Raw genomic sequence first — 25617 nt, forward strand, 5'->3', positions numbered from 1 at the left:
CAAATCAGGCTTTTGTTTAATCTGTCCTTGAACCATTTCTCTATTTTCAGATAGCAAGGCCTGGTTAGGAAATGCCATCATTGTCCTGCCCACATAAGAGGAATTGTTATGGGCAAAGCTAGAGTGCTTACATAGTGTCTGAGTTTTAAATACCTGTCATTATAGACTTTGTCCTGCCACATGATATGAAACATGGCAAACTATAATTTGGTCAGAGGTCACAGCCCTAAAAGCAGGTTTAGTTCCTGTTTGGTAAACCAGGAAATACTGCTGTTTACCTCTAGCCTACTCTTAATTCTGAACAAGAATAGCTACATATACTAAATATTTTAATAACCTAATTCTGTAGGCATTAGTGTTTTTAGATGTTATACTAAAATATTTTTTCACCTGAAGTGTTTAGAAAAATTTAATATAGAAAAATGTATTCCATACATGTATTAGTCAGAGGGGCTGCAAAAACATACAGCATCAAAATCTCAGTGACTGAAAACAACAGTTTCTCATTTATGTTACATGTCCATCCTAGGTTGGTGGATATTCTGTTCCATGTTGTTCTCTCTCATCTCGACTGGTCACTGTGACAGGGAGAATGGAATATAATGAATTATGCATCAGCTCTTAAGACTTATAAGGCTTCCACCTAGAAGTGACAAAAACCTCTTATATTTTGTTTGCCGAAACAGTCACATGACCATGTCAGTTCCCAAGGAAATATAATCCTACCAGTATGGAGAAGGAGAACCAAAAATATTGACAAACACAAATGATGACTACAATCATAGATAAGGATATCGTACTATACAAGATGCTTTCAGTTGCAAGCAATCTGACTCAAGAGAAACAAAAACGTAGTAGTTCATTTAACTGGTAACAACAGGGATTCAGAAGTGCATTGATGTTATTGGTCTTTATTTTCCACTCTTTCTTTCTGACTTTGCTTTCTCTTATTCTTAGGCAGACTGTCTCTGCGTGGCGGATGACCACCTACCACACCAAGCATATATATCATCCTTTTAATCAGAGTCCAGAAAAAAATTAACCCTTTTTACCTCCAGAGAGACCTATATCCATCTCTCAAAATGACAGTGGCCCTGTTTGGGTCACGTGCCACCATAATATCCAGGGAAGAGGAGTGCTTTGATTGACCAGCCTGACATGGGTCTATGGACATATGACCATCCAGTGGTAGAAAAGCAAGGCCAGGTGATTCTCAGCCCTACCAGAATCAGATGGAGTAAAGTAGACACAGTTCCCAAAAGGAAAAGATGAAGACCATACCAAAAGGTAGCAGCTACCTACTGAGAAAGCTCGATTTTTTCATTTCCTTCATAATTCCCCTCAACTCTGATGACATGTGTGAGACTAAATTCTGTAAATATAAACCCATGTAGTCTTGGTTTCATACTACAAATTGTTGCTGATGTTAAGCCAGGTCAATTGTAAAAACATACACTAGGGAACACATATGGGTAAATGCTGGGACAAAATTTCTTTAACTTATTTTGCATAAGGCACTTCTGAGTACAAATCCAAGCAAGTTACAAGGAAATTCCCTCTTGCAGAATGAACTGCTAACAAATTATTCTTGATATGCTTATATGAATGATAAAATAGCAACATGATTACCAGGCTTCTTCCAAGTGAGAGGCTCAAAGAAGATAAATGACTTCCCAGTCACAGACAGCATGTAGTAGTGCTAGGATTTAAATCCCGGTTTGATTCTTTCCTTGGCAGAGGCAGAGGGTGAAATGGTAACAGGCATCAGATTACTAGCTTCATAAGGACAGCAATTTTTGTTTTTGTATCTGAAGCAACTAGAACAGTGCTTGGAACATACTAAGTTAGTGATAAAGAAGCCCAAGAATTAAGTTCCTTTTCCTATTTTAAGTAATAGTCAACAGTAATAAAAATAAATTTGGTTTTCTCACTTTGTCATTCTTCTAAAACTTGGCTAAACGCATTCCCACAGTAATAAAATGCTTGGTTTCCAGGAAGTTCCAGGTAATATGCATTATGACTTGGCATATCCCTCAGTATAGCTTTTTGAAGCTGGACAGGACAAACACTAAACAATGAAGAAATAATTTAGGGAAAAAAATTAATAGAATGAATGAGTACAGAAAAAACAAACAAAAAAACCCCAGTGTAGCTACAACATCTGTAATGTGAACGTTTTTCTAAATCAATATAAGCCTTAGGTTTTAGTAGTAATGCTATCTAATATATTTCTTAACCATTTTAAAGAGGATTGTTACATATGATAGAACCTCTGCTTATCTTCCTGCAATAGCTGGGTTAAACTGTATTTCTAGCCAATTCCTAACACTCTCCTCATTACTAGAACAATTTAGCTGATGCTTTTGGTTCTTCACTTAGAGAACTAAGTAACACAAAAGACAGCCATGGAGGTAGAGCCATCATGTTAGACTAGATAAAGGATAAGATAAAAAAACTCACTTATATTTAAAAAAACAGAATTATTCACCATCTGTGAACCCTGCCATCACAGGAAGTCTTTAACAAATTCAGTAAGTGATCTTGATTGCAATGAACTCTCACTGACTACACAAGAAACTTAATTTTTCCTTTTGTAGCACTTGGCAGCAAAACCCCCTTTAGAATCCTGCTCTTTTATCTTCTTAAGCTACACAACAAATTTAAATACAAAGCAAAGACTTTCTCAGCAGGGTCTGAATCCACTGTGAACTTTTAGAATAGATTCCCAACCATTCAAAACTCCTCAAGACTCCTACAGAAAGATGGCATGCTTTAACCCCTCTTCTTAGTTCCACAAAAATGGATCAAAAGCAGAAATGTATGTTTTAGAGAAAAGGCTAAAGACAAAAGTCAGGCAGTGAGAATCCCTGGAAGCAAGTGATTTGGCGAACTTTAAAGCAGAAGAGAAAACACATTTTCTGGGTACCAATTCCTTAGAAAATATTAAATCAGAAGATCCCAGTTTCCGGGCCTAGAATTACATATTGCTGAATGAAATAAATCAATAGTATTTAAATGTTTTGTGAAGCTAGAACAATCTATTTTGGTAAAGCAGTTTTTCGGAATACATTATTAACATTTCAAATACTGTCAACAATTAACCTTGATCAACCTGAAGCTTTGCTCAGCAGTATAATTGCAGACGTTATCTAGTATTGTGGGAAACAAAGAGACACGGACGTTTCCAAGCAACTAACGACATTCTGTCATTTCCTGCAAGTGACAGAACCTTCTCATTGGTGTTTGTGAAAAGTCAGCTTCAAAGCAAAACCCTAGTGGGGTTAAAGTAAGCAACCCTTCTGCTTCCATTTCCATCTCCAAATGACATTTGTAAAATTAAATCGTATACATGTTTCTCTACCATTTGAGACTAGAGTCCTAAAGTCCATTAGTGTAGGCTAGACAAGTCCACATGTGACCTATGAATGGAGTGCTACTCCATGAGCCACAAAAAGTGGGTGGATCTCAGAGGGACATCTGAACCCTTCATGAGATTGTTAGATTGTAATAGTGGCTGTTTATTAAAGGCTAACAATGTGCCAGGCCTTAGTTAAAGTGCTCTGCAACCATTATCTCGTTTAATCTTCACACTAATCCTCCAAGATAGGTATACTATTTATCATTTCCATTCCTTGGATGAAGAAATTAAGACAGAAGAAAAGTAACTTAACCAGGGTCGTATACATTCTTTACCACCACACCATAACACCATACTACCATTCTGTCAACTTCCCTTTTATTAAGAGCTCCATTCCCTGACAAGTGAGTTAACCAAACCAAATCACAGGAATATGACGGCTTGTGTGTGTGTGTGTGTGTGTCTGTGTGTGTGTGTACATACATACAGAGAGAGGGGGAGAGGAGAGAGGAAAGAAGGGAGCCTGGGTTCTTCCTTCGCTGCTGTATTCACATTTCCTTGCCTGACCTCTTTCTTCAGGGTATGACTTTAGCTTCCATTTCTTGTGTATTTGTTACTATCTACCACTCATTTATACTTCTTTTAACCAATATGTACAGAGTACCTCCTATGTGCTAGACATTGCACTGATTGCTGGGGAAATAGTTGTGCTCATATAGAAGCCCATTCTCCATAGCAAAGACAGGCAAATATTTTTAAAAAATCTCAACCTGGTCACTCCCCAGCTGAAAACTCTTCAGTTGCTTTTTGTTGTCCAAGGAATAAAGATCAAGATTTTTTTTTTTTTTTTTTTTTTTTTTTTTTTTTTTTGAGACAGTCTCGCTCTATTGCCCAGGCCAGAGTGCAGTGGTGCAATCTTGGCTCATTGCAAGTTCTGCCTCCCAGGTTCATGCCATTCTCCTGCCTCAGCCTCCGGAGTAGGTGGGACTACAGGCACCCCCCATCTCACCTGGCTAATTTTTTGTATTTTTAGTAGAGACGGGGTTTCACCATGTTAGCCAGGATGGTCTCAATCTCCTGACTTCGTGATCCGCCCGCCTCGGCCTCCCAAAGTGCTGGGATTAGAGGCGTGAACCACCACACCCGGCCAAGATCAAGATTTTTTATTTAGTTTATAAGGCTGCAGCATCTGGCCTTTTGCTGACTTTATCAGCACCAGCTTGAGTTATTTTCTCCCTTATTTTCTTTGTTCCAGCTTTACTGACCTTCTTTCAGTTCCTTGAATGTGCCAGTTCCTGATCTGTAAGTTTTTTCTTCGCATCTTCCCCCGCTGACTTTTCCCTGGTTGACTTCAACTCATCATTAGAGTACAACTCAAAATACCAGTTCCCCAAGGAAGCTTTCTCTTGACCACTAACCTTAACGTCACTTTTTCCCCCAAGCCAGGTTAGGTCCCTGATTGCTATATTCTCATAGTATTGTATAGTTTCTGATTTGCAGAATTTGTCATAATTTAAAATTTCATTGCATAATTAGCTGTTTAATCCCACCTTTCTCCACTAAAGGGTAAGTTTCAAAGGGAAGAATCATATTTATGGCTTATCACATGCACCACTATATCCTCAGCAACCAGTGCAGTGTCTAGCACATAAGAGGTACTCAGCACATACTGGTTAAAATAACAAATGAGTGAAAAGTAACCATATACATAAGAAATGGAAGCTAAGGTCATGCCCTTAAGACATAGGGGTCAGGCAAGAAAGCGTAAATACAGTCAGTGAAGGAAGTACCCAGGCCAGTTCTGCTCTCCTTTTGGTATTATGTCTGGTACAGCTGCTCCAGTCTGAGCCAGTTTAATTAGTTCAAGATAGAGATGTAGAACCAGACTAGTGGAAACCACAAATGGGGAAGGAAATGAAGCAGTAGTGCTTTAATGCATGACAATGAGAGATGGAGGCTGATAGTAAGTCCTAGGCATAACTTTGCATGGTAGAATTTAAATTATTACTACACAGCAACATTACATTTGATTAATGTGCCAGTGGATTTTAATTTTTACTTGTTATATGGAGCTCATAACTGGATGAGCCATAAATTCTGGGTGCCAGAATTGTTTGATATAGTTGTGGCTGCTTTGCAGCTCACCTTTAAGGCATCTAGCAGAACAGGGTGAGGGTCTGCTAGTGTTAAAGAAATTTGAGAAGGAAAAAAGCAGTTACATGTAGAAAGAAACCTCCCCCAAAGAACATTGAACACTTCTGTGTACATAACCTATATGCTGCTCAGCTCCAAGGCTCTTCACAGTAGCCTGTAGAGATTCAATCTTAAATTGAAGGGGAAAAGGTAGAAGGATGTGTGTGATAAAAATCTCTTTCTCTCCTGTATTAACTTACGGCAAATACAATATTTCCTATATTTTCGTCTTTAAGATGACAAATAAGAGATGCTAATCTAGACGTAAGACTCCAAAGAATCCCGGCTTATTTTTAAGTCTAAAGGGAATTTTTAAAATTGTCACTATAAGATACCATAAGACAACTCTTGACGCTTCTTGGCACCTCACCACCAGAATGCAACTGCTTATCCCTTTTTTTTTTTTTTTTTTTTTTTTTTTAAAGACAGAGTCTTGCTCTTGCTGCCCAAGTGCAATGGTGCGATTTCAGCTCACTGCAACCTCCACCTCCTGGGTTCAAGCAATTCTTCTACCTCAGCCTCCTGAGTAGCTGGGATTACAGGCATGTGCCACCATGCCCTGCTAACTTTTTTTTTTTTTGTATTTTTAGTAGAGATGGGGTTTCACCATGTTGGCGAGGCTGTCTCCAACTCCTGACCTCAGGTGATCTACCAGCCTCAGCCTCCCAAAGTGCTGAGATTACAGGTGTAAGCCACCGTGCCCGGCCGCAACCGTTTATACTTAAGGCCTCTTTTGTGTGTTTTCATTCTTCTTTTGTCATTTATTTATATATAGTTTTTATGTAGTTGTAATCAGAGCATATATGTAAATTTTGCTCATTTTTCAAATTTGGCAAGGAATGGACTATTCTCTTCTTGTGCCACAACTGTACCTATTATACACATTTTCTCTATTACTGTACTTACCACACTGTATTTCAATCATCTTACTTACAAATCTGTCTTTCTAGGCTTTGGGCATTTGAGAATAAGAGCTATCTTCTTTCTCTCTTTTTTTTTTTTTTTTTTTGACATGGGGTCTCGCTCTGTTGCCCAGGTGAGGGTGCAGTGGTGCTATCATAGCTCATTGCAGCCTTGAATTCCTGGACTCAAGGGATCCTCCCACCTCAGCCTCCTGAGTAGCTGGACTCACCATGCCCAGCTAAATTTTTAAATTTTTGGTAGAGATGGAGTCTCCCTATGCTGCTCAGGCTGGTCTTGAAGTCCTGCGCCCAAGTGATCCTCCCACCTTGGCCTCCCAAAGTGCTGGGATACAGGTGTGAGCCTGGCCCTCTTTTTCCTTTAAGTAATGTTTGAATAAATGAATGATGGCTATAAAATTTTGTTCTACCCATTTGTTTCAATAAATTTTAAAATTTCTTTCTTAATTGCTTCATTGACCCACTGGTCATTCAGGAGCATACTGTTTAATTTCCATGTGTTTATATAATTTCCATAGTTCCTCTTGTTATTGATTTCTAGTTTTATTCCATTGTGGTCAGAGAAGATACTTGATTTCAATTTTTTTTGGTTTTCTAGCTTTTTCTTTCTTTCTTTCTTTTTTTGAGACAGTCTTACCCTGTTGCCCAGGCTGGAGTGCAGTGGCATTATCTCAGCTCACTGCAACTTCCACCTCCCAAGTTCAAGCGATCCTTGTGCCTCAGCCTCCCGGGCAGCTGGGATCACAGGTGTGTACTACCACATCAGCTAATTTTTTTTTTTTAGTAGAGTCAGAGTTTTACCATGTTGGCCAGGCTATCTTGAACTCCTGGCCTCAAGTGGTCCGCCTGCCTCGGCCTCCCAAAGTGCTGGGATTACAGGTGTAAGCCACAGAGCCCAGCCATTTTGTTTTCTTTTATTTTGTTAAGACTGGTTTTGTGGTCTAACATATGGTCTGTTCTTGAGAATGCTCCATAAGCTGAGAAAAATGTGTATTCTATAGCCAATGGATGAAATGGTCTGTAAATATCTATTAGTTCCATTTGGTCTATAGTGCAGATTAGGTCTGTTGTTTCTTTGATTTTCTGTCTGGATGATCTTTCCAATATTGAAAGTGGTGTGTTGAAGTACCCAACTATTATTGTATTGGGGTTCATCTCTCTTTCACTCTAATAATATTTGCTTTATATATCTGAGTGCTCCAATGCTGGCTGCATATATATTTACAACTGTTACATCCTCTTGCTGAATTAATTCCTTTAACATTATATAATGATCCTCTTTGTCTCTATAGTTTTTGTCTTGAAATCTATTTTATCTGATATAAGTATAGCTACTCTTGCTCTTTTTTGGTTTCCATGGGCATGGAATATCTTTTTCCAACCCTTTATCTTTAGTCTATGTGTGTCTTTATAGGTGAAGTGTGTTTCTTATAGGCAACAGATCATTAGATCTTATTTTTTCTCTATTCCGTTATTCTATGTCTTTTGATTGCAGAGTTTAGTCCATTTACATTCAGTGTTACTATTGATAAGAACTTACTGTTGTCATTTTGTTAATTGTTCCTCCCTCCCTCCCTCCCTCCCTTCCTTCCAAAAGTCTTTTTCCCAACCTGTGGTTTTGACTTTGTTTATAAGATCTTTTAATGTAGATTTTTTGACTTTATGTACTTGAATTTAGCAATGTTTTCTTTTATTGTTTCTGGGTTTTGTGTCATGAAAAGAGCTTCCCTACTCTAAGATTATAAAAAAATTCTCCTACATGATATTCCTTGTGGTGTCAAATTCTTTACATTTAATTATCACATCCATCTGTATTTTGTCATAAAGTAAGGTAGAAAGGCAACTTAATTTTTTTCCATTCATTTAATATTAATTATATAATTTCTCATGAAACTATATAGTTTTAATTAAGTTTTTCACTTTAATGGCTTCACTATATTACCATAGTTTACTTAACCTCCTCTCATTACTAAATATATTCATTAAAATCTTAGTACATATAGTTTTTAAAAAATATAATTTCCTCAGAGGAAATATTCAAGAGTTAGATTTCTGCGTCAAAGCATTTGATCATTATAACAACTCTTGACTAAAATGTCAAATTGCCAGGATCAAATCAATTTACAATCTTTACAACCAATCATCAAGTAAGATGCATATATGAATATGGTATATGAATCCTTTCCAAACAGAAATTCCCACTAGGCATTACTCAAATCTAAGCAGGTTTATAATCCACAATGAGAAAAACTGCATCACACTTCTACAGAATCTGACTAGCCTAAGAATTGCTGTTATTTCCTTGGAGGAAAAAGAATAAGTAGATAGATTCTTTTGAAGCAAAGGGCATTTCGGAAGAACTCTGTTGGAAAACGCTAAAAAAAAAACCCCCCAAAAAAAACAAAAAAAACTTTAGCCAAACAGGCATTGCACTGGACTCAGAAGAAGACCATAGCATTCAAATTCAAGGTTGTATTTCATTGTTCACCTTGGTCTTTTCCCTTCCCAAGAGCAGTTTCCCTTTCATCCACATTCTTTCCAGATACCTTAAGGTTCTAACCATTAGGCCGGGCGCGGTGGCTCAAGCCTGTAATCCCAGCACTTTGGGAGGCCGAGACGGGCGGATCACGAGGTCAGGAGATCGAGACCATCCTGGCGAACACGGTGAAGCCCCGTCTCTACTAAAAAATACAAAAAACTAGCCGGGAGAGGCGGCGGGCGCCTGTAGTCCCAGCTACTCGGGAGGCTGAGGCAGGAGAATGGCGTAAACCCGGGGGGCGGAGCTTGCAGTGAGCTGAGATCCGGCCACTGCACTCTAGCCCGGGCGACAGAGCCAGACTCCGTCTCAAAAACAAAACAAAACAAAACAAAACAAAAAGGTTCTAACCATCATCTAACACTCGTAGTCAGCTTCTTCCATGAGCAGTCTTCTGCTCAGCTCCTGGACCAGGCCCTGCAAATTAAGTTCAAGTAAGACCAGGAAATAAGATGTTGATCCACAGTGGAATTTCCAGCCCCAGCTCATGCATGACAGGAGGACACTTCCTCACGCAAATGCACCTAGTGCAATTAGAGCAGATTTTCAGCTTCTTTGGAGCTGTGTCTCTCTCTATAATTTATTGAGATTCATATACTGTTTATAGCCCTTTCTTCTCTTTCCCTTGTTCCTGCTGCCTCCTGGGCTGTCCTTAAATAAAGAGGCCTGTCTCTACTAAAAACACAAAAAAATTAGCTAGGCGTGGTGGCGGGCACCTGTAGTCCCAGCTACTTGGGAGGATGAGGCAGGAGAATGGCATGAACTCGGGAGGTAGAGCTTGCAGTGAGCTGAGATCACGCCACGGCACTCCAGCCTGGGCAACAGAGCAAGACTCTGTCTCAAAAAAAAAAAAAAAAAGAAAAAGAAAAGCATTTTAGGAGACAGGTTTCTTTTGAAAGAAATATTATTAATAATTTATTATTTATAAATTTTATAATGCCTCTTCTGAAAATCTGGTACAGTGTCATGGTATGAATGCTTATATGACTAGAGATGTGAGTCACAACCTTGGGGTGGATTCCAAGTACATATCTGACAGGCAAAATGGCATGGTGAGCATAGCCTTGGAAATCAGACTTGAACTTCATCACTTAAGAGATGTGTGATCCTAAGCAAATCCCTTAAATATATCCCATAAATATATCACCATGTTAGAGAGGCCCTTCTTGAACATCCTTTATCTAAATAATAAATCTTATCGTTTTTCCATTTGAATTTTTTATAACATTATCATATTCTGTAATTGAATATTTATGTTTTTTATTGTACCTTCCCTGATGGACTGTAAATTCCATAAAGGCAGAGTTTGCTTTGTTCATCACTGGATACCCATTGCCTAGTGTAGTGCCTGCCACAGAGTAGACTTAAATAATTGTGGAGTAAATAAGCTCAGTTTTCTCAAAACTCAGAAAACAAGAATATCTCTTCTAGAACAGGGATAAATACTACTGATATCAGAAATGTAATGTGAAATAATGTACATATGAACATTTCTTTTTACTAACCAGGCACATGGTAGCACTCAAGAAATGTTAGCCATCTTTTCAGTTATTTGTAGTTTTAACAGCAAGTCACGGCCTTTATAACTCTACCTTTCTAATTATAAAGTGAGAGGAAAAATTATTACCCCTTTTCTGCTGCCAAAGCACACTGTTGAGATTACAGAAAATACACAAAAGTCATTAGGAGTGACTCAGCAGACAGGTTCCACTGAGATTAAGAATTTGTTAAATTTACAACTCTCATGACATTTGTCTTAATCGGGGTTATCCATTGCTGTCTCCAAGGTTAACACTTCTTGCCTAATAGCTTTGAAATTACAGTTTCACCAGGACTTTACCTTCAGCACTAAGAAGATAGATATCTTAGGCTGGGCGTGGTGGCTCATGCCTATAATCCCAGCACTTTGGGAGGCCGAGGAGGGTGGATCACGTGAGGTCAGGAGTTCGAGACCAGCCTGGCCAACATAGTGAAACCCCTTCTTTGCTAAAGATACAAAAATTAGCCCAGTGTGGTGGCAAGCACCTGTAGTCCCAGCTACTTGGGAGGCTGAGGCAAAAGAATCACTTGAACCTGGGAGACGGAGGTTGCAGTGAGCCGAAATCATGCCACTGCACTCCAGCCTAGGTGACAAAACAGAGTGAGACTCTGTCTCAAAAAAAGAAAAGAAAAGAAAAGAAAATAGACATCTTAGATAGCAAACTAGGGTTGAGAAAGATTGTGCTTGAGTACAATTGTGACAGCACTCTAGAAATTCACAGAAAGAATGGAAAAAATTAATCTGGCTAAAAACACCCCAGTTATTACCAATTTCCAGTGACAGATAGCATCTTACTGGTGGCAGCGGTGGGCTATCCATTGTAGCTGCCAGCCGTAGTGGGGAGGCAGGGGTGGTGGCGGCAGGAGCAGCTATGGGAGCAGCAGTGGTGACGGTGGGACCCCTGTGGCCCATGTCCCTGAGGCAACCAACTGCACCACCCCCACCCTCTCACGGCTGGGCAGGACCCACTCTCCCAGGCCCAGAGCCTCTGCCGTGGCCTCAATATTGCTCCCTGCCACATCCCAGGAGCCTGTGAGAACCCAGCCAAAGGTACAGCCAGGACTGGGCTGGTCCCAGGAGCATCAGGTTTGTTTGTAAAGGGTTGGCTGGGCCCACTGCGCCACCTGAATCTTGCCTGCTGCCACTGTGAGGGAAACCCAAAGAGGAGGCATGGCCAGGGCTGTGCACTCCATGGAGCTGGCGGGAGCTGGGGAAAAGCGGGAGCCCTGCCCCTTGCAAGTTGGCAGGGTGGGAGCTCCCCAGGCACAACTGCAGCTGCACAAGCTGTGGCTGTGACCTGGGCACCCCTGTGCTCTTGGGAGCCTGGAGCAGGCAGGAGCCCTGCCCTCCCAGGCACAGCTGCAGCTGCAGCTGCCCAAACCTCAGCTGCAGACCCAGGCATCACTGTACTCTTGAGGGCCCAGGAAGGCCCCTCCTTCCCCAGCAGGCTTGGAAGTGCCTGCTCTCACTGTCTGGCTTCTCCTGGCTATTGGTGCCCACTCTGATCATGGGGCAAAGCTGAGGCTAAGCCTGGGCACTGTTGCAACCTGGCTGGGTGTGTGCATGCTTGAGGCACACTGACACACCAGCCCCCTGGCCCCCTGACCCCCTCCAGACACTGGGTTTGGGCACTGACAAGCATAAGATGGAGGTTGAGGGGGCAGGCCAAGGGTAGCTTGGTGTTAACCTGCAGGTGCCCCTTGGCATGAACAGCCTGGGCACCATGAATGGAAGCAGGAGGCAGGCAGGCTCCTAGGCAGATGGTGGTGAGTCCCTGGTGAAGTCCCACCTGCAAGCCACGAAGGGCCTGAAGCATGAAGGCCAGACTGCTGGACCCACAGACTGCAGTGGGAATTTGTGGTACTTTTTCTGGGCTGCCTATGGCCACTCATGAACCAACTGGTATGTACTTCCTTCCCTCTGAGGCCCATGAAAAGCCCCGGACTCAGCCAGACCAGAAGAGAGGATGGGATGACCTGCCTGCAGAGAGGAGCTACCCTCTCTGCTGGAGCTGAACACTCATCGGGATGACCTGCCTAGCAGACAGAGGCTACACTCTCTGCTTAGAGTTGAACGACACCCTGGCTATGGAGAGGAGCTACCCACTGTGGGTCTCCTCTGAACTGTTCTACCGCTCAATAAAGCTTCTCTTCACTTTGCACACTCTCCACTTGTCTGCATACCTCATTCTTCCTGGACACAGGACAAGAATTCGGGACCTGCCGAATAGCGGGGCTAAAAGAGCTGTAACACAAACAGGGCTGAAACACGCCCCCTTGCTCACCATGTTGCGGGCAACAATAAGGAAAGAAGACAATAAGGAGAGAAGAGCTTGCAGCCCTTTGGGGAACCCAGACCTAGAAGCTCAATGAGCCAGGGCTGTGACACCCTCTTTAGGGATCTGTGGTTCCTGGCATCTCTAAGCTTCCAGGTGCTATCATGTTCCCTGGTGTCAGCTGTGGAAGCTGCTTATGGTATGCCAGGCCTCCATCACCATGGCAACAGGGGCTGATGTCATACCAAGCCAAAAGATCAGGCTCTGCCTCTCCCACTGTAGCCAGCGTACCTGGCTGTGCACAGTAGCCGGACCTCACCCTTGCTTATACACCCCTCGCCACTCCATGCCTGGCTCGCCCTTGGCAGGTATGGGATCCAGGCCGGTAGCGTGACCCGAGTATAACCTGCCGGACCGAGTGGGCTTGGAATGAGCCCACTCATTCTGCAAAAGTTGGGCAAAGGCGCCACTGGCCACAAAGGTTTCTGGTTGGCAAAGCAATACGCCAAAAATCCTGTAACACTACCTCTTGAAATACGGAACTTGATTATTAAGTTAACTCTTCCTTCCCTGTACTTCTAATAACAGTGTATCTTTACAATATTCCAAATTCAGTCTTCAGATGCCCCCACATCTGTAATCTTATAATTCCCCACTAGGGAATTTCTGAGAATTATGATTTTCAACTGTGGCACACAATCACCTATGGACCTTTGTAAAGAAGAAACATGTCAGGTCTCATTTAAGACCTATTGAACAAGAAACTTCCTAAAGTGAGACGTAAGTTTCTATATTTTTAAAATAAACTCTACAGATTATTCTTGCATAAAACTAGAGTTGAAAATCACTAATGCATTTGACCCTGAACTCCTAGCACCAGAATAACAACATTACATTCAAGGGCAAAGGTAATCCAGCATAAGTTAAAGAGCTCAGGCTGGGAGTGTCAGGCAGACTTAGCTGTCACTACCAGCATGGTCACATACTTTAGGCAAGCTTGGTTTCTCACCTTTAAACAGGGACTACTAAAAGTAGTTGCCTCAAAGCCTTGGATTCAACACTAAACTGTATAAAAAGCATTTAGCACAATGGGTGTCACATGGTAAGTACTCACAGTAAGGGTCCTTCCCCTCACCCCACCCTTTCCAAAGGGTAAATTTTTCCCAAGCTATAATCTTAAAAATCTGAGAAAAACCTCAGCTCCTCCTGTTTTCCTTACTCTCCCAAACCAAAATAAGAGGAAAAGATACCTGAGCAGAACCTGCCTCAGATTATGGAAGCAAGATAACTCAACTAGTTGGAGCTTTTATTTGGTTAATTTTGCAAATTTGGCCAAGGCTCCTTGTTTCTGCCTACAAATTGTTTCACTGCCACTTTCTGCATTCTTTGAAACATGCCAGATGTTTCAAAAATATAACTCTGGTAAAAAGAGGGATCAGGAGCCAGACCAATACAAATCCAGCACAGGAGAGCACGGTGTGTCTGAAGTATCATTTTTAGATTCTTTTAGCCAACGCATCAACTATGTGCAATTTACAATTAAATCACTGTGCTAAGAGCTATGGATAATATAAAGATGTATAAGAGAATACTTTTGGCCTTTCAATAGCCATTTCATGTATTTAAACAATATATTTTAGAAGTTGTCACAAGTTAGCCAAGCCACAAGCCAAATTAGGGATGGTGAAGAAAATGGATGATGGTCAGGATGTCCACTTTTTCTTCTTTTTTCTCCAGAGCTGAAGTATGAACTTCATTATGTCTGCAGACATAATGAAGACAGACAACAGTGGCACTGCCTTGACTCTGCTGAAGAGCTGGTGACATGAGGGAATCCTGCACCGGCCCTGCTCTCTGCTTGGCACAGATAATGCGCCAGGCCCTCTAAGCACTTTACATAAGTTATCTCATTTAATTCTAACAACTCAATGGGATAGGTACTATTATTATTCCCATTTTATAGATAGGGGAAATGAGGCTTAGAGTGAAGTCACACAGTCAGTAAGTGGTGAAACTGGACTCCGACCCAGGCTGTCTGAACCTTGAACTTGAGCTCTTTACTACATGATTCTGATTCTGAAAGTCTGAGAGAGACCTCTAAAGAGCATAGCCTGATATCCACATCAAAATCACAATGACATGGTCAAGAAGTCGGGAAAGTGGTTATTCCTGGTGTATGATGGCTGGGTGGGTGAGTCAGTAATAACTGAAAGGAGCAAGGAGGGATTGGCGAAAGGGGGAAATAGTATTGGGGAGTTGTAATATTCCATTTCCTGATCTAGGTACAGGTTACATACTTCGTGATTGACCTGTGTTTGTGAAAACCTCAGATGGTGAAAATTCATTATTACACATAAAAGCACAAGTACACTGTTCCCGGCCGGGCGCGGTGGCTCAAGCCTGTAATCCCAGCACTTTGGGAGGCCGAGGCGGGTGGATCACGAGGTCAGGAGATCGAGACCATCCTGGCTAACATGGTGAAACCCTGTCTCTACTAAAAATACAAAAAACTAGCTGGGCGCGGTGGCGGGCGCCTGTAGTCCCAGCTACTCGGAGGCTGAGGCGGGAGAATGGCGTGAACCCGGGAGGCGGAGCTTGCAGTGAGCCGAGATCGCGCCACTGCACTCCAGCCTGGGTGACAGAGTGAGTCTCAAAAAAAAAAAAAAAAAAAAAAAAGTACACTGTTTCCTATGTATATTTTACTTCAGTAAAAGTATAATATACAAAGTATAAAGTGATCTTTAATTATATTTTCTTTACTCTAGCTCCCTAGCATTATGTTGACACAGAAGAATAAGTCTTTATAGCCTTTATACCTTATGGAAAAGGTATGGTAAGTTTATAGTAGATTTGGATTATCTCATTTCAGTATCTTGCTTTTCTTTTAACAGAAGACTAACCAAGGAATTTCACTGAATAGAAAGAATAGAAGTTAAGTGTGTTGTACCTGAGTAATAAAATGCCTACAGCCAACTCTTAAAAAATTGTAGTCAATCTCACATTTTATCCCGCTGCTCAAGGAACAGATGTTACAATGTTACAAATGTTGCACATTAGATTTCTAATATGGCGGTGCAAAAATTAGCATAGCTAGAGTTAAACCAGTGTTCTTTTTCTGTTTTTTCTTTTCTTGAGACAGGGTCTCATTCTGTCACCCAGGCTGGAGTGCAGTGGCATAATCTTGGCTCACAATAGCCTCAACCTTCTGGGTTCAAGTGATCTTCCCATCTCTGCTTCCCGAGTAGCTGGGACTATGGGAGTGCACCACCTCTCTTGGCTTTTATGTATGTATGTATGTATGTATGTATGTAGAGATGGAGTTTTGCTTTGTTGCCCAGGCTGGTCTTGAATTCCTGAGCTTAAGTGATCCTCCCACCTCAGCCTCCCAAAGTGCTGGGATTACAGGTGTGCACCACCGTCCCCAACCCAAACCAGTGCTGTTAACCCTTGATTCACATTAGAATAACCCTGGAAGCATTTAAAAAATACCAATACCTGGACCTTACTCACAGAGATCCTGATTTAACTGCATGGGGGTGAGACCCTGTTATTAATTTAAAAGATCATCAGGGCCAGGCACGGTGGCTCATGCCTATAATCCCAGCACTCTGGGAGGCCGAGGCAGGTGGATCACCTGAGGTCAGGAGTCCAAGACCAGCCTGGCTAACATGATAAAACCCTGTCTCTACTAAAAATACAAAAATTAGCCAGGTGTCATGGCAGGCACCTATAATCCCAGCTACTCGGGAGGCTGAGGCAGGAGAATCTCTTGAACCTGGGAGGCGGAGGTTACAGTGAGCTGAGATTGCACCACTGCACTCCAGCCTGGGCGACAGAGCAAGACTCAGTGTCAAAAAAAAAAAAAAAAAAAAGATCAGCAGGTGATTCTAATGGGCAGCCACAATGAGAACCACTGAGTTAAATAAGGCTAATTTCAAAAATAGCCTTTGTACCCAAGATTACTACAAATCTTATTTCTCCTCAAATGTCACTCAAGTGTAAGATTTTTAAAAGAAAATTATTTCTCATAATAATTATTCTGGGATAAAATCATTGAGCTATGCTTTCTTACATCTTATCCTGAAACAAAATAAATTTAACATCACATTCCTATTAGTGTAAATTTGCATCAGACCCCTTCCAAAGTAAAAAATAAGGACATTATTCATGGTAAAACTATGTTTGCCATTAGCAACACTTTTTTATCTTTTGTCTGACCACAGGCCCTAACAATCTTTCTACAATGCAGCAGAGGTGATGCTGAAACAATTCAAGTAATCCTAAACTCCTGTGGGGCAACTGTTTGCTACTGGCCAACTGCCATTTGAAACTCATAATAAAACTCATCTTCTTAGCACCAAATTTCCCTTTTTTTCCCCTCTTTTTCTATTTGTGTATGTTGGCTACTGAAATGTGTTCTGCAAATGAGTCTGAAAAAAGAAACAGAAAATACTTATGGTATAGACAGCAGAAATGAAGAGGGTAAATACAAATTATCAGGAATGACAGGACGTGCTTGCTGTAGGCTTAAACACCATCCCCACCTTACAGCTAACCAGTTTGTTGTTGCATCTGGATGTTCATCTACTACTATCTTGTTTTTGCTTATAATCTCTAGAGATTTACAAAAGTAGATTTAATTACTATAGCAGGCTGGGCGCGGTGGCTCACGCTTGTAATTCCAGCACTTTGGGAGGCTGAGGTGGGCGGATCACTTGAGGTCAGGAGTTCGAAACCAGCCTGGCCAATATGGTGAAACCCCATCTCCACTAAAAATAAAAAATAATTGTGTTTTTGTTTTTTTTTTTTTTTTTTTTTTTTTTTTTTGAGACGGTGTCTCGCTCTGTCGCCCAGGCTGGAGTGCAGTGGCGCGATCTCGGCTCACTGCAAGCTCCGCCTCCCGGGTTCACGCCATTCTCCTGCCTCAGCCTCCCGAGTAGCTGGGACTACAGGCGCCCACAACCGCGCCCGGCTAATTTTTTGTATTTTTAGTAGAGACGGGGTTTCACCGTGGTCTCGATCTCCTGACCTTGTGATCCGCCCGCCTCGGCCTCCCAAAGTGCTGGGATTACAGGCGTGAGCCACCGCGCCCGGCAATAATTGTTAAAAATAAAAAAAATTAGCCAGGTGTGAGTGGTGCACGCCTGTAGTCCCAGCTACTTGAGAGACTGAGGCATGAGAATCGCTTGAATCCAGGAGGTAGAGGTTGTAGTGAACTGAGATCGTGCCACTGCACTCCAGCCTGGGTGACAGAGGGAAACTCAGTCTAAAAAATATATATATATATGTATTACTCTAGCAGTTTCTCCCTCCTAAGTGTAGTTTTCCTTTCTGAACTAACAAATCACTCATTGTTTTGATCATTCCAATACACTATATTTCAAGACTTAAAACATACAAGAACAGGATATCTCAGAAGAATCCTGAGGATTGAAGTCCTTTCTATCTTCAGTCTATAAGGACTGGCTACTCCACATCAGGCCTTGAATTAGAGTTAACCCTAATGTTGATAACTTTTAAAAATTCTTAAATCCTTCATCTTGAACTTACTATGAGGCTAAATCTTCTATCTCTCTCAAGCCATTTTTCCACTCCCCAAATGACTCTATGTTAAAAATCCCATACAAGCTGATTATCAACAAGGATATTGTATTCTGAGACACTGTCCTTTCCTAGAAGAGAATGCAAACCTATAGTCCAAGAATGTAAAAATATTCTAAACCAAATAATTCTTACATTTTAGATTTTCCTTTCTTTGCATCTGCCTTTTCCACACTTGATTCTAGGGGGTGGCTTTTTCTTTTCTTTAATAACACAAAAGGCTAACATCTCTTCCTTTCACTGGGCTATTCAAGCATCAAAGCTTTTTTTTTGACTGCACAGAGTGTAATATTACATCCTTCAAGGATATAATAAACCAAGCAAAGGAATGAAACAGATCATAAAAATAGTATGACTATTCTATATATGACCTTCTGCCAGTTTGGTTGGGTAGGGGTTGGGGTGAGAAGACCAGGGAAATGAGATAAATAAGTTTTATTTTTAGGAAATAAACTAATATAACAAACATTTTCCTGACTACCAGGCTGGGGAAGAAATAGCCCTACAATGGTAAATGAATCCAGTTGTTCCTAGGTGACCACCCATAAGCACAATAATTGGAATCCCAGCTCATCCAGAGCATCTTCCTCCTTTTAGGTAGGATAGCAGTGTGTACAGGAGAGGGAAATGAAGAGAAGCCTCAGGAGTCTCAGTGCCTGTTGCTGTCACTAGCATCCCAACCTGCTCTAGTCACTGCCTACATTCCTTCTTATTTGAAGCCAAGGTGAAACTCTTGCAGCTAAAGCCAGTATCTTCTTTCTCTGTGACCTCTTCCAGTCACACTATCATCTTTCTCTAGGGGCAGATAGATCCTCTCCCCATTATGGAAACCTCTAACAAACCTGTGCACAGCAGAGGGAGCAAGTAGCTGCTTCTATCTATTACCTGGTTTCCTGGAGACTGAGTGGGATCAGAAAAGGGGCAGGGGCCTCTCTGCACTCCTGCCTTCTCTTCTAGGAAAGCCCCAAGAGATCTAAGGCAGCCAGCTCTCCAGCCAAATTGCCCTCCAGCCAAATTTGTTTTCACTTATCCAGATTTCTTTTCTTCTTCCCACATACTGCATGTAATGATTTTCTCCTCTCCTTTTCAGGGCTTTCCATGAATAGCCATAAAACTAATTCGTGAAGTGTAGATTATACTTTCTCTAAGGGCCCCTACTCCCCCGGGCCCAGTGATTTGCACATCAGTCAATCAATACTTGGTGAATGAATGAATTATGCAGAAGCAAATGAATGAATAAAACTAATTAAAGTTCATACTTCTCTTATCCCAAAATTGAAGAGAAAGTTGTTCAGTGATTGACTTTATCTTCTACTCCTCTTCTTTACATCAGTATTTCTACTTCAAATAATTATCAAGATCACATACCACTTCCTTTGCAGAAAATTAAGTAGTGGAGATTTCAATCATTTTGCTCTGCAAATAACTGCCCCCTCATCCCACCCCCAAGGTTAAGCCTTCAAATTAGGAAGAAGCTCTTCAATTCCATCTGACATGGGGGTGGGAACAGGGAAGTGAGAAAAGGGAAAAAAAAAGTGTGGGAAATACTCCCTGAACAAACAAAACAGGAGGAGGATCTAACACCTTTAAAAAGTCAGCCAAGTACATGAAACAACTCTTGCCTCTTGAGGAAAAGACACAAGGAATCTGACTTAAATGAATGAAAGGCTTGGCAATACAATAAAACAACCCAGAGTATTCTGTAAATACATACACCTAACTAATTGTTTCTCTTTTTTTTTGGAGACAGAGTCTGGCTCTGTTGTCCAAGCTGGAGTGCAACGGCGTATCCTCCCACCTTAGCCTCCCAAGTAGCTAGGACTACAAGTATGTGCCACCATGCCTGGCTAATTGTTTTATTTTTTTGTAGAGACAGGGTCTCGCTGTATTTCCCAGGCTGCTCTCGAACTCCTGGGCTCAAGTGATCCTTTTGCCTTGGCCTCCCAAAGTGTTGGGATTACAGACATGAGCCACTGTGCCTGGCCCCAATTAATTGTTTCTAAGGGAGAAAAACCATTAAAACTAAAGTTTCCTTTTCCCCACGTGTCCAACTTCATGAAAATATTCTTCATGTAGATTCCCATGTACTAGTCTCTTTCAGACAAAATCAGCCAAAACAGTATGCCAGTATAATAAGTCCAGAGGACTCCACTGCAAACTGAACAAAATATATATATATATATTTGAGATGGAGTCTTGCTCTGTTGCCCAGGCTGGAGTGCAGTAGTGCGATCTTGGTTCACTGCAACCTCCACCTCCTTGGTTCAAGCAATTTTCCTGCCTCGGCCTCCCAAGTAGCTGGGACTACATACATACACCACCACACCCAGCTTTTGTATTTTTAGTAGAGACGGGTTTCACCACGTTGGCCAGGCTTTCTTGAACTCTTGACCTCAAGCGATCTGCACACCTTGACCTCCCAAAGAGCTGGGATTACAGGCATGAGCCACCATGCCTGGCCTGAACAAAGTAAATCTTATAGGATACCATATAAGGAGACTGGCACATATTCCATCAATGAGGCTGCCCACTGGTGATGAGCTCATGATGGCTATCAGCTGAGATTTGACGTCAGCACTGCCCCTGCTTATCATACAACACTGGACAAAGATTATAACCTTTCACCCTCAGTTTGTCATCTGCAAAATACTGGTAAGTGTTCACATGGATTCATCAGTTAATGTTTGCAAGCACTAAGAAAATGAGCACCACTCCAGCTATTAATGAATCACAATAACTTAACTCATGCCATTCCAGATTCATCAACACTGAATGAAGTGCAATTGCGTAAATAAATAGGTGAATGAGGTCCTGAAATGGTAACTGCATTCACTGTGACATGAAGATGAGGAAGCCAGCCTCAGTGCAGGTAGTACTATGGTGATATACTTGAGAGACACATCTTACTTCAAAAGATAGTTTCCATTAGTGAAACTTCAACAATATTTATGGAGTGCTACTATGAGCAATAAATATCCTGATACTGACAGAATTCATTTTTTATGGTCAAGGTTTTTAGAATCTAGTTTTAGTCACAGCTACTTGTTGGAAGAGATCAAGTCAAGTAAAATTATAGAAAACAATCAAATCTGTAAAAAACAATACAGTTTTGAAATGTGTTATAATTCAGTTTATATAAACTATATTTTTTTAAATTTGTGAATTAGGATTCATTCTATAGCAAGACACAGAAAAAAATTGTCCAAGTGGGAAAAAGTTTTGCTATGTTTCTAAACTTCAGTTTGATACAAGGACATCTTGAACCTCTCATAAAATGGGGGAAAATTCCAAGAGCAGCCCAGTCTCCTATGGGTATAACAGTCCAAAAATATGCTTGAATAAAGTCTTTCCTCATAGTGCCATCCCTAATCTGCACAAGCTTCGCAGTGAAGGGCAGTACACCTTAAAAAAAATCAGATTGTCACCAAGTCTTCAACTCAGAGCCAGTGAGAAGCAAACAGATAAAAACGTCAGGTATCTGGGCTGAAAGGAGAAGCAGAAGGCAGAGACCAGGGCCTCTCACAAAGAGCTGGTCCTCTCTATTTCTAATTTTCATTAATATAACTGGGACGGTGTCTGCATTTTTGTAGCCAACCCCCTCATGTTTTTTTAGGGGGGGCTCAATAGGAGACAGTGATCTAAATGACAGTTTAGTTTTCCTGACCCACAACTCTTCCCTTCACTTCCTTCCAAAATACTTCTAATACCCCTTTAAGGCAGAACGATGTGTATGAACTAATGAGGCAAGAGTCCAGCAGAACTTGTTTTCCGGTCACAACACTGCTGAACAAAGTAGGATCTGTTCCAGATGGGATAAGGTGAAGAAACTGGCCAAAACCAGCAAATTGTGTGACAAGGGCAATCCCTGGCTGCCCTCATTGCTCATTAGCATGGACACTCCCACCAGCACCATGACAGTTTACAAATGCCATGGCAATGACCCAGAAGTTACTGCCCCTTTCCTAGAAAGTTCTAAATAACCCACCCCTCAATTTGCATTAACCTGCCCTTAATTTACATGTAACTGAAAGTAGGTATAAGTGAGTATAAATACACTTGCCAAGAGCCCACACGTTGCAGACTCTGGGTACACTACCTGTGAGTTAGTGCTGTTCCACCAGGAGCAGTACTGTTTAATAAAAGATTGCTGTCTAACACCACTGGCTTGCCCTTGATTTCTTTCCTGGTGAAACTAAGAACCCTCCTGGGCTAAGCCCCAATTTGGCCTGTCCTACTAGGCCATTCAATACTCGGGGGAAGTTCACTTATATCTCAGGATATACTGAGAATTTCCAGACTAATCTCACTGCTCATTGCAACACACAAAAATAAGTCAATTTAAGTTGTTCTCTAACTTCAGCCTGACTCTGTGGGTAAGTATGCTGGAGGTTAGACGGGGTAAGTAAAATTTATAACATCTCATGAAATGTAGTTAGATAAAGTTCCACATTTAAGATGATCAGGTTGAGTTTCCAGTCCAGTGATTATAATACTATTTGGCTTAACATTATCAATAGCTAAGACATGTGAGGCCCATGTATGTGAGGAATAAAGGCCCTGTGGCAGCACCAATACCAAGCAGTTGCCACAGGGAAAAGAATAATACTATTGACCATTAAAAAAATGTGTACATGAGGGGAAAAAAAATCCCACAACAACAGTCATTCTTTATTGAAGGAAACTCAGTCAAGGTTCCAAGATGCTACATTTTTTTTCTGCTTCAATAGATAAGTTTTGAGTGGTCATTGCCATGGCATTATGCATATAAATGTACCATACTGTTTATATATACACTTATTCCAAGCCACCTATTTGCCTTCCCAGACTATTTGGCTGAATGGGGTCAAAAGATAAAAGAATAGGCACTATATCAGTTGCATTTAATAGCCAAATTTACCCAAGAAGATTTTACTTGAATCACCAAAGTCTGTATAAAAACATATACCTACGTACATTGGAATCACTAAAGATTTCTGATTCTTCACATTCACAGCAAAGTAATGCTGCTGATTCACTGTCTTCCAAATGAGAGCTCTGTAATACAAACAAGATCATTTCAGAGATCCAAACGAATGGGCCCATAAGCACAAGGGGAAAAGCAAGCTGAAATCAGAGTCAGTGGTGTTAGCTCACAGGTGAGAAGCTGCAATTCTGATTACTGATGGCTATTTTGAGAGAATACCGCCAAGAAGGTGACTGGTTAGTTGACTGAGGAATGCTTGATCAATTGAAGCATTTCCTATGGTTTCCCGATTTGGGGAAAGATCCAGCACATCTTTTTCTGTAAAGCACATCTTTTTTCTGGGCGCAGTGGCTTAGGCCTGTAATCCCAGCACTTTGGGAGGCCGAGGCAGGCGGATCACGAGGTCAGGAGGTCAAGACCATCCTGGCTAACACGGTGAAACCTCGTCTCTACTAAAAATACAAAAAATTAGCCAGGTGTGGTGGCCAGCACCTGTAGTCCCAGCTACTCGGGGGGCTGAGGCAGGACAATGGCGTGAATCCGGGAGGCTGAGCTTGCAGTGAGCCAAGATCACCCCACTGCACTCCAGCCTGGGTGACAGAGTGAGACTCCGTCTGAAAAAAAAAAAAAAAAGATGGTGCTGCTAATCCTTTATAGTATGTACTCTTAACTCTTCTCAGACTGGGGATAGATTTATGTTCATTTATCTTCGTATCTTTGGACGTATTTGATGCATTTGATGTATTTCTTTAGAGATAGGCTATAGAATATAGCATAGGGCCTGATTAGGGGATCTAACTCTTAGCCTAGCCTCATTAGCCCTCTGCTGCCAAGTGTTTATATGAGCCAAGAGACAGGCCGGGAAGAGTGGCTCACACCTGTTAATCCCAGCACTTTGGGAGGCTGAGGCGGGCAGATCACCTGAGGTTAGGAGTTTGAGACTAGCCTGGTCAACATAGTGAAACCCCGTCTTTACTATAAAAAAAAAAAAAAATATATATATATATATATATATATATATATATATATATATATATATATATATATATAAGGCAGGCGTGGCAGTGTGCGCCTGTAATCCCAGCTACTGGGGAGGCTGAGGCAGGAGAATCGCATGAACCCAGGGGGTGCAGGTTTCAGTGAGCTGAGATCATGCCATTGTATTCCACCCTGGGTGACAGTGCAAAACTCCATCTCAAAAAAAAAAAAAAAAAAAGAGCCAGGAGACATGCCCTACCCAAATTCCCCAACAGAGGCCAGAAAACAATTTAAAACCTTTTCTTCTGTTCTCTAATCTCTCTAAAAATCTGTCCAGAAGACAGACAAGGAAAATAAGACAAAGGAGTGAAATAATTAGCTGGTAACATAGGAGTATTTCTCCCTATGACTAACAACTCAAAAAAGGGAACAGAAAAGGCTCCAACTCTGACGCATTAGATTCTATTCAAATGTTTGCTGTTTAGCTAACAGCAGCTGGAAACTGAGTTATCCCTACATGGATCATTGATGCATAGGTTTACGTCATTAAAACTTCTCACTACCAGTGGCTGAAACTTATAACTACTCTATGGCTATCCTAGTTGATTCCTACTTTAATTTTTCACAGGTAGAGCTATGTTTCATCTGAAGTATACCCTTAGAGATAAGAGTTTTAGAGTACAAATAAACTTAAATGAAAGAAAGTAAAGCTCAGAGTTACTCTTTCTGATAACGGCCTTGCTCCTGGTTAACTTTCTTCTCATTTTTTTTTTTCTAGTCTGATCCTTTATCTACTTTTAGTTTTCTGTCTTAAAACCAAGTCTCATCTGGCATTATCCCTCTCACTTCCTCTTTTAGAAAATAATCAGAAATAACCAAATATTTAAAATCATTGTTGGCCGGGCTCAGGGGCTCATGCCTGTAATCCCAGCACTTTGGGAGGCCAAGGCAGGCGGATCACGAGGTCAAGAGATCGAGACCATCCTGGCTAACACGGTGAAACCCCGTCTCTACTAAAAATACAAAAAATTAGCCGGGCATGGTAGCGGGTGCCTGTAGTCCCAGCTACTCGGGAGGCTGAGGCAGGAGAATGGCGTGAACCTGGGAGGCAGAGGTTGCAGTGAGATGAGATCACGCCACTGCACTCCAGCCTGGGCTACAGAGCGAGACTCCATCTCAAAAAACAAACAAACAAACAAACAAACAAACAAACAAAAATAATTGTTAAAAATCCTACAAATGCAAAGTCTTTT

The 25617-nt window shown here is 41.4% G+C and overlaps 1 protein-coding gene across 2 annotated transcripts in view; it reads right to left on the bottom strand.

The window, feature by feature from the left end:
* The window catches only part of LOC105476767 (slingshot protein phosphatase 2), a 306278-nt gene that overhangs the window by 203041 nt on the left and 77620 nt on the right, over positions 1-25617 (bottom strand). The window contains exon 2 of one of the 2 annotated variants that reach the window (XM_071082604.1): positions 23377-23457. The exons of the other annotated variant lie outside the window; for it this stretch is intronic. Within the exon in view, the coding sequence (XP_070938705.1) occupies positions 23377-23457 (81 nt within the window). The remainder of the gene's footprint in view (positions 1-23376; positions 23458-25617) is intronic. 2 annotated transcript variants of the gene reach the window in all.

The sequence above is a fragment of the Macaca nemestrina genome, chromosome 17 (assembly GCF_043159975.1).
Source record: "Macaca nemestrina isolate mMacNem1 chromosome 17, mMacNem.hap1, whole genome shotgun sequence".
In the NCBI taxonomy this organism is placed as follows: Eukaryota; Metazoa; Chordata; class Mammalia; order Primates; family Cercopithecidae; genus Macaca; species Macaca nemestrina.